Source organism: Balaenoptera ricei, chromosome 17 (assembly GCF_028023285.1).
Source record: "Balaenoptera ricei isolate mBalRic1 chromosome 17, mBalRic1.hap2, whole genome shotgun sequence".
In the NCBI taxonomy this organism is placed as follows: Eukaryota; Metazoa; Chordata; class Mammalia; order Artiodactyla; family Balaenopteridae; genus Balaenoptera; species Balaenoptera ricei.
This window is the reverse complement of record NC_082655.1, coordinates 52,934,816-52,948,815: the sequence shown is the minus strand read 5'-3', so window position 1 is coordinate 52,948,815 and position 14,000 is coordinate 52,934,816. Positions and strand designations below refer to the sequence as shown.

At 34.6% G+C, this 14,000-nt stretch overlaps 1 protein-coding gene across 1 annotated transcript in view; it reads right to left on the bottom strand.

Moving 5' to 3' along the window:
• The window catches only part of CNGB3 (cyclic nucleotide gated channel subunit beta 3), a 151,009-nt gene extending 138,923 nt beyond the window's left edge, over nt 1-12,086 (bottom strand). The window contains 2 exon segments of the mRNA XM_059901722.1: nt 8,587-8,668; nt 11,976-12,086. Of these exon segments, the coding sequence (XP_059757705.1) occupies nt 8,587-8,668; nt 11,976-12,086 (193 nt within the window).
• Nucleotides 12,087-14,000: the final 1,914 nt, after the last annotated feature.

Here is a 14,000-nt window from a genome sequence, read left to right as displayed (position 1 = left end):
TGCAAATCAGATATATTCTTTAGCAGAAAGAAGCCTAAAAACACAGAGTCTGATGTAATTGAATTATGCAAATATATTTAAATCATGCAAACTGCAAAAGAAATGGCATTTTATCCAAAAAAAAAAAAAAAAAAAAGAAAAAAACGAATACACCCACATTGGTTAGAGTCTCAAGTTTCTAGTTTAAAAAAATAAGTGGACACTGAGGTATTTTATCATAGTCTCCTCTTCTGTTTGATATTAAAACAGTGTATGATTTCTCTGCCTAACTTCTTCTTTTAGCTGATATTGCTCTTTCCATCTCTGCTGTATCACATGCAGGAATGGTTCCTGATTGTGCACACAGCTGGGCACCTGACCTGAAGAAGGTAGCAATCCATGCTGGCTGGTGACCGATATATATGGTCACCATGAAGCCTCTGCCTCATGGGAACAATGGTTGTTATCTAAGTCAGATAGACTGCTCTCTCTGGAATATGGACTGGGAAAAGAGTAGATGGAAAGAGAGCAGTCCAGAGTAGATATATATAGAGAAACACAACAGTCTTGAGAAACGAAGCCATGTTGACTGTGAACAAGAGTCAGAGACAGTAATTAGCTCCTATGGCTGCTTCCATCCCCTGAACATTTTTTCAGTTCCAGTTATCCACAAGTTTTCTTACGATGAGCCCTTGCCACCCAAGGTGCCCTGATTATGCCTATGTCCCTTGCCAACTCAGCATGGTTGGGAATTTTCTTCATCGTTTCAAACTGTAAAGCCCATGTTACTTATCTTTTTTCTAGACTAAGTTTTCAGAAATTTCACATGCCAAGTTTATTCATTTCTCATTTCTTTTGTTCATCATCACATTAGGTATTATTTTTGAATGAATATTTCTTATTGAGTTCTATACTTCTAATTGTATACTGTATAAGACTTTCTTTTGGGATGAAGCAGAGAAATATGCTTGAGTAATTTTGATAAAAAGTTTCATTCTTTTTTTGTTGTTGATGTAGTTTCTATATTCCCACCTTAACCCTTGGCTGGTGAATAGGACCAATAGTCACAGAGTGGACTATACTATGCCTGCCAGTCCAGCTGTTTGCTTTTACATAGGGAAGCCTTTACTGATACTTGTAAATTAAATTTCAGTAGATAGTCTGCCCATTTTCCTATTCCACATAAGACAAGTTAAGTTGAGTAAGTTAACTGTTACTACCAAGGACTAAAGAGTGGTCTCTTGTTTAAACAAGCTAGGATTTTCCCTCCTTTTTTCTGTCTATATTTAAAAAATTAATATAATTTATTTTTTAGAGCAGTTTTAGCTCTAGAGCAGTTTTTGTTTGTTTGTTTGTTTTTTAGCTCTCTGGATGTCTGTTCAAACTAAGAGTTGGCTGAGATGCAGGCTAGGTCAGTTTGGATAGACGGTGGGGGACTGGCAAGGCCTGTGATGCCTCTGCAGACCTGGAACTGTGGTGAACCTGGCACGCTGGGATATTGGCTGTGGAGAGCTATTTGGCTCAGAAGGTGCAGGGAGGAGCCCACACTTGTAGTCTGTTTGCAACACAAAGTCTGGGCTGGAGAATATGACTGGAGAAGAAGGGAAGACTAAGAGGATAACTAAAAACATCTTGTCAAGGGCTGTCAATGTCCACAGCTTTGAACTACATGGAGTACCTACATGTGGTTGGTTAGAGGCCACAGAATGGTAGTGTGGGCTAAATTTGACAAGAATTCAGTTTTCTTTCAATGATGTAAAATAAGGGAATATTTAAACATTAAAAAGTCAACGTTTAAAAACTGGGAAATTTCAAGTTAAGATTTGTATTTGCAGTCTCTCTAGACTGAAGATGAAATGTCTGGCAGCACTTAACCCTCTTCCCCACATGGCAGCGATTGGTAGGAGCCGAGTGACCTCTGGCTCTTTAGACAGGGCATACGTGATCCTCATTTAAGCTATCTGACTTCTGTCAACATTGGAATTTACCAACCTCGATGCTAAATGCTTTATGTATATTAATTAAATTCATACCCACAACCTAGTGATGACAGTATTATACTTATTTTATACACAAGCAAGCTAAGAGTCAGAGATGTTAAATATCTTGACTGACTAAGGTCACACAAAACTAGTTAAGTAGCAGAGTAATAATTTGAATTCAGGGATGTCAAACTCTGTTTTTTCTAGTACAAAATACTGCCTTTAGTATTAATTGTATGATTGTTTGAACTGAAAATTTCATTTTCCTAATTGTGACTTTGAAAGTATGGAGTATTTTAAAGTCATATATGTTAGTTTTCTATTTCTGTAGCAAATTACCACAAATTTAATGGCTTAAAGCAACACAGATTTATTCACTTACAGTTCTGTAAGTCAGAAGTCTAAGACAGGCTGCATTCCTTCTGAAAGCTTTAGGAGAGAATCTGTTTCCTCATCTTTTCCAGCTTGTAGAGGCTGCCTGCATTCCTTGGTTCATGGTCCCTTCCCCCATCTTCAGAATGCATCAATCCAACCTCTGCTTCCATCACCCCATCTCCTTCTTCTGCCTTTGGCCCTCTTGCCTTCTTCTTATAAAGACCCTTGACCACATTGAGGCCCCCGGATAACGCAGAATAATCTTACCATCTCGAGATCTTTAATATAATCACATCAGCAATTTTTTTCCATGTAAGGTAACAAATTCATAGGTTTGCAGAGTTGGGGTATGGATACCTTGAGGGGCATTATTGATCTTACCAAGCCAAACTAGTTATGGGCACCTAACTTTGATCCACTTCCACACAAATAGAGTCACTTTACGGCATCATAAATCACTAGGTAAGTCATTTACATATCCTATGCTGGTACCAAAACATTAATTTAAAGAAATATTTAATGTAATATAAGTGAAGTGGAAGCCTAAGAAAGATGATTGTAATCAAAAGAGGACTTTAGTAAGTTATCTTTATTTGAATCAAAAATACGTTGCGTTCTTCATTTCTATGGCAGATATAAATTAAACCAGGCTCTGCAGAAGATAAGAATTCTATAATCAGAAATCAACATCTGCAGATATTATGACATTGCACCTGCATGTTTTGAAGTGAAGAACACAGAAATACCAACCATGTATAAGAGGCTATATTTAAACAGTAATAATTTTGCTTTTGCTTTTTCAAAACAAAATATCTCAAATATAACTGTTATTCCTATTAAAGTTTCTGAAGACATGCTAAGTCTGCAAATTTAAACGAAACTATTTTTTTTCCTTTCCACTCAAATAGCTCCTCTATTAAATGAAGTTTCCATGAAAGAGTTTTTATTACCAGCCAGGAAAAATTAAGATTACACACACACTTTGAATAGAGTATAACAAGAATAAGAATAAACTTGTAATCCCAAAGATGTGATTCTTGGCTTCATTCCATCAAGGTTGTATTTTTATGTGAGAACTACAGATTTGAAACCATCACTATTATAAAATAACTCATAATATTAAAATCTCATCAAAAAAATAAAATACTTAGGAATGAACCTCACCAAGGAGGTGAAAGACTTATACGCAGAGAACTATAAAACACTGATAAATGAAATTGAAAGTGATTTAAAGAAATGGAAAGATATACCATCCTCTTGGATTGGAAGAATTAACATTGTTAAAATGGCCATATTACCCAAAGCAACCTACAGATTTAGTGTGATCCCTATCAAATTACCCATGACATTTTTCACAGAACTAGAACAAATAATCCTAACATTTATATGGAACCATAAAAGACCCAGAATTGCCAAAGCAATCTTGAGGAAGAAGAACAAAGCAGGAGGCATAACCCTCCCAGACTTTAGACAATACTACAAAGCTACAGTAATCAAAACAGTGTGGTATTGGTACAATAACAGACATATGAATCAATGGAACAGAAGAGAGCTCAGAAATAAACCCACACACCTACAATCAATTAATCTTCCACAAAGGAGACAAGAATATACACTGGAGAAAAGACAGTCTCTTCAGCAAGTAATATTGGGAAAGTTGGACAGCTGCATGTAAATCAGTGAAGTTAGAACATACCATCACACCATGCACAAAAATAAACTCAAAATGGCTTAAAGAGTTAAATATAAGACACAACACCATAAAATTCCTAGAAGAGAACATAGGCAAAACATTCTCTGACAAAAATCATACCAATGTTTTCTTAGGTCAGGCTCCCAAGGCAATAGAAATAAAAACAAAAATAAACAAATGGGACCAAATCAAACTTTTACACAACAAAGGAAACCATAAACAAAACAAAAAGACAACCTACAAGACTGGGAGAAAATATTTGTAAACAATGTGACTGACAAGGGCTTAATTTCAAAAATATACAAACAGCTCATACAACTCAATAATGAAAAAACAAACAACCCAATCAAAAAATGGGTAGAAGACCTAAATAGACATTTCACCAAAGAAGGCATACAGATAGCCAATAGGCACACAAAAAGATGCTCAACATTGTTAATTATTAGAGAAATGCAAATCAAAACTACAATGAGGTATCACCTCACACCAGTTAGAATGGCCACCATTAAAAAGTCTACAGATAACAAATGCTGGAGAAGGTGTAGAGAAAAGGGAACCCTCCTACACTGTTGGTGGGGATGTAAATTGATGCAGCCACTATTGAGACCAGTATGGAGGTTCCTTAAAAAACTAAAAATAGAATAACCATATGATCCAGCAATTCTGGAAATAACAAAAACACTAATTCAAAAAGATACATGCACACCCTAATGTTCACAGCAGCACTATTAACCAAGACATGGAAGCAACCTAAATGTCTACCTACAGATGAATGGGTAAAGAAGATGTGGTATATATACACAATGGAATACAACTCAGCCATAAAAAAGAATGAAATAATGCCATTTGCAGTAACATGGAGGGACCTAGAGATTACCATACTAAGTGAAGTAAGTCAGAAAGAGAAAGACAAATACCGTATGGTATCACTTATATGTGGAATCTAAAATATGACATAAATAAACTTACTTACAAAACAGAAACAGACTTACAGACGTAGAAAACAAACTTATGGTTACCAAAGGGGTAAAGGGCTGCGGGAGGGATAAATTAGGTGTTTGGGATTAGCAGATATAAAGTACTGTATATAAAATAGATATACAACAAGGTCCTACTGTATAGCACAGGAAACTATATTCAATATCCTGTGATAAACCATAATGGAAAAGAATGTGAAATATTCTTTATTTTTGTATAAATATGTATAACTGTATCACTTTTCTGTACGCCAGCAACTAACACAACATTATAAATCAACTATACTTCAATAAAAAAATTAAAATAACTCAAAATAAAACAGAATTATAGTTTGAATTATCTTGACAATTCTGTGTTTTTTTCTTCCTTTGGATATGTAGATTTGATTTCTACTGTAGGGTGTTTCTCTCTTCCTCAATACCTCCATTTGTTAACCAACAGTTCAGTGTATGCAATGAAAATTCTTATATGATCTACAGAAGAACCTTCTACTCCTTTTGAAAAATTTGAAGATTAAATAATGCTGCTGATAAAAAGATGTCAAGAGCTGGAGAGGGTGTGGAGAAAAGGGAACCCTCTCACACTGTTTGTGGGAATGTCAGTTGGTGCAGTCACTGTGCAAAACAGTATGGAGATTCTTCAGCAAACTCAAAATAGAATTACCATATGATTCAGCAATCCCACTCCTGGGCATATATCCAGACAAAACTGTAATTCAAAAATATACATGTACCCCTATGTTTATAGCATTATTCACAATAGCCAAGACATGAAAAAAACCTAAATGTCCATCTATAGATGACTGGAGAAGGAAGATGTGGTACATATATACAATGGAATACTACTCAGCCATAAAAAGAATGAAATAATGCCATTTACAACAACATGGTGGGACCTAGACATTATCATACTAAGCGAAGTAAGTCAGAAAGAGAAAGACAAATACCATATGATATCACTTATATGTGGAATCTAAAATATGACACAAATGAGCCTATCTATGAAACAGAAACAGAATCAGGGACATAGAGAATAGACTGGTGGTTGCCAAGGGGGAGGGAATGGGAGAGGGACGGATTGGGAGTTTGGGATTAGCAGATGCAAACTGGTATATACCGAATGGATAAACAGGTCCTACTGTGTAGCACAGGGAACTATATTCAATATCTTATAAACCATAAAGGAAAATAATATGAAAAAGAATGTATATATATATGTATAACTGAGTCACTTTGCTGTACAGCAGTAATTAACACAACATTGTAAATCAACTATACTTCAATAAAAAAATAAAAAAGAGAAAGGGACAACAGGAATCAGAGACTACAAGTATAGATAGCATTTCAAGCAGTCTCACTCTAAAGGAGAATATGGGAATGAGGCAATAGCCAAAGAGGAAGTGGAATCAAGAGAGGTGTCTTTTGGTTGATGTTTTGTTTTTGTTAAGGTGGGAGGGAAAAAATGTCAAGAACACATTTTTTTATTATATCCTCTTGGTATAGGAGTCTTACTATCTGTGGAAGTAATATATGTGTGTGAACATTTATCAGAAATGGAGACTTTATGATTATTAAATGCTTCCCTTTCAGTGATACATCATTATAAACATTCTAAATCAGATAATCTAACAATTGAAGAGCCTAGCTTTAGTAATCAGTTAGGAGGTAATATTAAACTGCATTCATGTTGAAAAACATTGCAGAACATTTGCTTTTTTTTTCTTTCTCCTCACGTAAGTAAATGATGACTGTTTGGAAGACACTATTTTGCTGTCTTCTTGGCTGAGATGAAAATGCAAAAGAAAGTGAAAAAAAAAACAGCTGATCTCTATAGACACAGTAAGTATTCTCTACATTCTAATCAGAACAATAAAAACCTAGATCTGTACTTCCAAATAAATAAGTAAATAAATAAATAAATAAAATCAAGAAAACTAAAGTGAATTTTCTTCCCTTGTTTTTTAAAATATATTGTTGAAAGCAGGTAGAGAGGAGATCATGAAAATAGAAATATGAATTGCTTACAAAAATAGATCTATATCTTTATAATATTACCCTCCAAACTGGGAACATATTATTTTCCTCCAGTTATTCAAGATTATTCTACATTTCTCTGTTAAATTGTTATTTTCTTTACATAGGTTCTTTGTTTTTCTTTTAAATAAGAGCAGTCAAGTATAATGACAATGGGAATATTTCTTCAGTATTTGATTGTGGGGATATTCCTACAGAGGAATTTGTTTACTTACAACCTTTCTTGTGATTTGCTCCTTTCTTTACAATCTTGCTTGTAATTTTCACATGTTTCTTATTTTTCCTCCTTAGAGATAGAAATTCTCGCTAGCAGAAACTCAATTGTGCTTCAGCCCCAAAATTCGTTCTAGTAAAAGTTATCATACATTTACCTTTGTCTAATAGATGAAAAGCAAAAACATTTACTCTAATTTTGTAACAATAATTGTATTTTTCATTATTTAACAGTAGCATATTCTGTTTTAGTGATTCTTCTATCATTTTTATGTTTTCTTGGTGATAATGTAGTGTTAATACTCAGGAGAAATAGGAGAAAAGCTGGTAATAGATTTCATTAGATCCTACCAAGTCAGATGAAGTAATTTAGATTTTGTCCTGCAGGCAATATTGAGGCACTTAAGGCTCTTTAGAAGAGACTAGCAGAGACGTGAGATCAAAATAATGATTAATGGAAAGTAATCTGCTAATACTGTTGGGGCTGGATGAAAAGGGGAGAGATTGGGTGAAAGAGTCCTAATCAGAAGAGATCACTTAGAGCCTGGGAGTCGTGTAGGCATGAGTTACTAATAAGGATGGTATTAGTGGTGGAATTGGAAAGGAATGAAATGAGTTTTAGGGCCATTATGAAAAGAGATTTGGTGACTAATTTCCTTTATAGGACAGCCTAGATAGAGGAATAAAACATGAATTAGGTTTTGAGAAACTGAAAAAATAATAGAACCAGGAATAGAAATAAATCAGGAGAGGGAGCTTATTTGAAGGGGAAGATAAGGAATTAAATTTTAGACATGCTTTCTTTAGGATGGCAGCAGAACATACAGGTATATTTGTCCAGTGGTTACTTGGAAAATATTAGACAGGGTCTTAAAAAAGAAATTGGTCTGATATGAATTTGGAATCATCAATGTAGAAGTGAATGTGGCAGCCTTAGGAGTAGATAAGATTTCTAATGGAGTTTCAAGGGAGAAGAGAACAGAACCTTTAAACATGTACAACCCATATCTATTTTAATGTTTTTATAACACTTACCTGAAATTTCATTGTTCACTATACACTTATGTTAACACAAATTTGGCCTATATTCTTTACCACTGTATCTCCAATCCACAGAACAGGGCCTGGCACGTGGTAGGTGACAAAAAGGCATCTATTTAATAAGTGACTGAATGAAGAAATAATTTTTATAAATATCCAGATCTTCAAATAATTTCAAGTGTGACCCTATGTAATTTACCTAGCCAAGGGCAGGTGTTTCATCAGACAATACATTTCAGAGAAATATACATTTTACTTTTTAGTTTTTTTTTCTACAGACTTGGGTTCTTACCTTGAATTTTGATGTATGACTCTTCAGCTGAAACTGGAGGCATCTTGGTTTTGAGAGATTTCTTTTCATTTTTGTTTTCTCCCTTTGAGGAAAAAATAGAGATAGTACATGTGATTTTACATAAAATGAAGTTGAATGTAAAATATAAGAGTTTTTCATTCCATTATCAAGCCAGTCATTAAAATTGATCATTTGTTTATGATATACTAAAAATGATAATTCTTGCACTTAAATGAATGTTCTTGGCTCTACTATTGAATAATCAACTTCAACCTCCACAGTTTGTTGACCATGGTCTGTTTTTTTCACTGTGGTTGCTGCATCTCCCAGGCATATGTTTCTCCCAGTTCTGGTTCTACTTCCTACCGCCAGAGCATTGGTCCCAGTCTAGGTCTTTAGAGGTAGAATGTAAAATGATGGAAAGAAGAAAGCACCTTGGTGTCTTTACTCATAGCTCTCTTCTTTTTACATTCCATGATTTCATTTGTCTCTACTTCATCATTTATCTTAACATTTAAGCTTTCCTTTGAAATGTAAGTATATCTCACTGGATGTGGCCAGTGTATACCTGAAGATTTTCCCATGGGGACAGGGTAAAATAAGGTTAGAGCATAGAAAGTTTGGCTCCCAAGCTGCTCAGTCTCATAGGGGGAACAAACACACACCAATGCAACTGACACGAAATGTTATCGGTGATGACACAATGTTTGTAGATGCTAGAGGTGGGGCATAAAGGGGAGTGGTCAGTTCTTCTGGAGTTGAAGGGAAAGGAAGGACACTATTAAAAATGAAGTGACTCCTGGATTTACAAATCAAGATGAGATTTTTGTTTTCCAGAGGGACAGGCATGGGAAATATTCCAGGCAGAGGATGTATGTTTAGCAAAAGCCTAAGGTATATGTAGGTGAAGGGAGACTACAGAAGTGCTTGGAAGGGGAAAAAGGGTGAGAAGATGAGGCTAGTGAAGTAGGAAGGGGTTTTGAGAGTCTTTTAAGCCTTGATGTGGAGTTTGACATTATTTTTAGACACTGTATGTCGGAAACATTTTAAACTGGAAAGCAAATTAATCAGATGATTTAATTTAAGCCTCATATGTGTTAGGCAAATAAGCTATTATTATTCTTATATTATTGAATAGGAAATTGATTAAATGGCTAGAAAAGTATGGATCCTTGGATAGATTATGAAGTAGTGATAAAACCTTCTGACTTCAAATACTTTTACATCATGTTATTCAGAAACATTTCCATCATAGGTTTATGTGTACATAAATGTAGTTTTATGTGAATAGTGTCTAATTCTGGAGTATGAGAGAGAGTTTGTACTAGTCTGAGTTTGCAGTTTTTGATTTCATGGTTATTGACAAATTTGAATTACATATGATATTTTGGTTTGAGAACTAACTATTTAAATGACACTTAAAATACAATGTAAATTGATTTATTCATTCATAGATTTTTTATAGGACTCAATCTATTTGTATTTCAGAAACATGTTGTTTAAATGTCATTTTAAAAGGTTATATTCTGTAGATGAAAATAGGGTTTTAATTTTGTGTCATTTTTAACATTTAGCATATTTGAAACTGGAGAAAAACTATTTTTCTTTTACCAACATGTTACTGGAAAGAGTAGTTGCAAAAAATTCCCCAATATGACTTTTAAGATATGTGATGCCAGCAGACTTCCTGATTAACATCCACAAATTATGGCTGTCAGGAATGGCACAGGATGTGTCTAAGAGCTGCCCTACCTGTGTCTAGTCTGAGTAGCTCTCCAATATTAATGTTTCTGAAGGAAAGACAACTCTTTAAGGAGTTTCTGCTCATTTTGCCTTCTGTTTGTAGCGATATAACCTAGTGATTTAGCTCTCAGGCACTAAAGTCAGATAGAACAGGGTTCTGATCCAGACTCTGAAATTTGTAAGTTGTGCGTAAGTAGCAAATTATAACAGGGCCCATGAGAATTCAATACAGCAGTGCTTCGAAAGGGATAGCACATTGCTTGGCACATAGTATTTGCTCTTAGCTACTATGTTCTCCAAGAGAATAATGTATTAGCTATTTGTATGTGCTCTGCGGGAAAATAATCATGATGGTAAGTTGGCATACATCACTGTAATGACTTTCCCAGAGAAAAACACAACAAGGCTAGTTGAAGGGAAGTACCCAGCTCAACATTTGTGATATTCTATAAGTTTTTAAACATATAAATAACTTTTAAAGTGTGAGATTATTTATTTTGACACAAGTATTAGAAAAGTCAAGGGCACTCTCATAAAGAACATTCTCCACTTCTTTCCACTGCAAAAACAGTCAGTGTTAATCAGAAAAGGAAGGCAAATTTTCTCGGGCCAACATTAGGTAATCTTGGTATTTTTTATACTTTAGGCTCATTTAAACCTGAATCATTAGACCATGCTATGCTAGTCCTTGAGGTACCTTCCTGTTTGTATTTGACATCTCTCATCCAGTTCTCTTAGATGAGAAAATAATTCTTGCTCTAAAAATCTTACACAGTGCTTTTAGGTAAATCTAGTGAGCAATTCATGAAAATTGTTCTATAAATAGCTGTAAGTGAATATTGATCATATAATTATCATTTGGACTTAAATCTGTCATAAGAACACAGATTATTAATAATGATGATGATAATAATTACCACTTAGGAATTCCCTACTATATGATTTATCTGTACTGTCTCTAGTTTGTATACCAAGGCTACAAAGCAGGTATCATCCTCATTGTATAGACGAACAGACTTAGAACTTGTGAAAATATTTGTCCAGAGCAGGGTTCCTCCACTTTGGCAATATTAAAAGTTTGAACTGAAGAATTCTATGTTGTAAAGGGCTCTCCTGTTCATTCTAGGACATTTAACAGCATCTCTGGCCTTTCCCCTTTAGATGCCAGTAACTTCCCTACCCCTGGGCTGTGACAACCAAAAATATCTTCAGATGTTGCTGATTGTCCTGAGCACAAACTACTCCCTATTGAAAACTCCTGGTCTAGAGAAATTACTGTTAAAATGCAGTTTCCTAAGACCAGGATGTTTGACATTCTCTATTGGAACTAGATCATATAACCAGTTTAATATTTGAGAAATGATTTCATTTTGGATGATGGTAGAAGTGAAAATCAGCAAGGAGAAGTCTTACTTTGTTTTTCCAAATCATAATAGGGTCTTCTAAACATTTATTATTCCATTCTAAAGCCAATGCATGCAGTATGTATAAAATGATAGGGATAAAACCCAAAGACAAACAGTCCACGACCCAGATGGTAGCAGGTAAAACTGCAGAGAAATCACATATCATAGTGTTTATTAAAATCCCTCCCCAGACAAGAAATGATGAGAATCAAGACTGATTTAGGGACGTGGGGAGCGTACCTGTCTCGTGGGTTGCTGTGGCTCGCTGTTTGGATCAGAACCTTGTTTATTCTCATTGTTCCCTTCACTAGGCTTCACCTTGTTGAATCTTACTGTCAGCGATTTAAACATCTTAAAGGTGGTTCTGAAAACTTCTGTTTTTATGACTCTATGTCTCGAGGTAGAGAAATGTACTTTGTTTTTCTTTTCATTAGTAGACAAGCCAATTAGTTGCTTAATCAGGATTTTGTTCTGGTTAATTCCTAGAGGCAACTCTCGAGCTAGTCAGGGCTTTGGCTTAAAAGCAGCAAATTACTTCTGCTTGGATGTTTTGAATTCTGTTTATGAACTTTAGAGAGTCAAAATACCCCTGTGAATAATTTATAAGTGAGAATTAAACAAAACTCCGTTGTTGATTTAAATTGTTTAAATGATTGTTTAAATGTGATCACATTACCCATTGGTTTGTTTATTTTTCTTTCTTTCTAATTACCCACCCACCTATCTCTTCTATCTAAATTTTGTCAAAGTAATACATGCAAATGATTGAAAAAACAAAATGTGCATGAAGGCATATAATATAAAGCAACTCTCCCAAAGTCCTCACATGTAGTTCTGCACTGTGAAGTAACTACTTTTTCCTTTTTCTGTTCTTCTGGTGATTCTTTTTTTTTTTTTTTTAAATTAGTATTTTACCATTTGATTAGATTAATGATATTCTTAGAAAATATAGTGAAAAATGAGACATAATGCTTCCCATTCCCAATAGCCTAAACATCCACCTCAGATGCATAATGATGATTACATTAGAATTAAGCAGAGAGAGAGTATTAGTTTGCTAGGGTTGCCATAACAAAGTCACAGACTGGGTGACTTAAACAACATAAATTTATACTGGAGGCTAGATGCCTGATATCAAGATGTCAGCAAGGGTAGTTTCTTCTGAAAGCTGTGCGTAAAGGAACAGTCTCTCTTCTTGGCTTGTAGATGGTCTTCTTCCTGTGTCTTCACAGTGTCTTTACTCTGTTCATGTTTGTGTCCAAATTTCCTCTTCTTGTAAGGACACCAGTTATATTAGATTAAGGCCCACCTCAGTGACCTTGTTTTAACCTACCTCTTTAAAGACTCTATCTCCAAATAAGGTCACATTTTGAGGTAGGGGGATCAGAACTTCAACATGAATTTTTGAAGAGATGCTATTCAGCCCATAACAGAGAGGCAGTATGTTTGATGAATATCACTTTGAGGAAATGTAATTCATTGCTCAGAAGCAATTTGTTCCAAAATTTCTTACAAGTTTACTATTTTCTTACAAATTGCTGAAATATTATGAAAGCTATATATGTGATTACTAGTTTTATAAGTCTAGATAATTCTATTGGATTATTAATTTCATAAATTGTAAAAAAAAATGTATCTTTTTCCAGCATGAATTTTTTTCTCCGATTCACCCTTTAACCAATAAGCCTAAACTCCTTGAAGGAGGACACCATGCATCACTTATTTTACCCCCACAGCACCTTTATATGGAGAGAAACTCAAGCCTCTGCTGAATAGAATTTAGTTGAAAGTTCTTTAAGAGATCTGACAACTCTAGTCCTCACTTATATCTCTGCTTTAATTCAAAACTAATTAAATATATTACACTTGCAGCATTTAAGTTTATGCATTTCTTAATACTTGGCACCACAATATGCCATTTCTTTCACTAATGTTTTCCTATATCTGTGTCTTCTCCCTAAATAGATGGAAAGATCATTACCATCAGAACCTTTGCTCTGTCACTTCTCTTAGTATCACCTTGTCATCTACTATAGTATCCTTTCATTGTATCTGTATCATTTTAAACAGATATGTAGTGTATTCTAATATTTCTTTCACAATTTGACTGGCTAACATTTAGCTGTTTTTGAAAAAATATTAGAGTTCTGAGAAACTCAAAATCTTGTAAAGGTCCAAGTCACCAGAGTCTACAGCAGAGGTCTATGAAATTGCAGTGAAGAATTCCTCTTTTTCCTTTTGGAAGTTCAAGATCAAGGAAGGAGT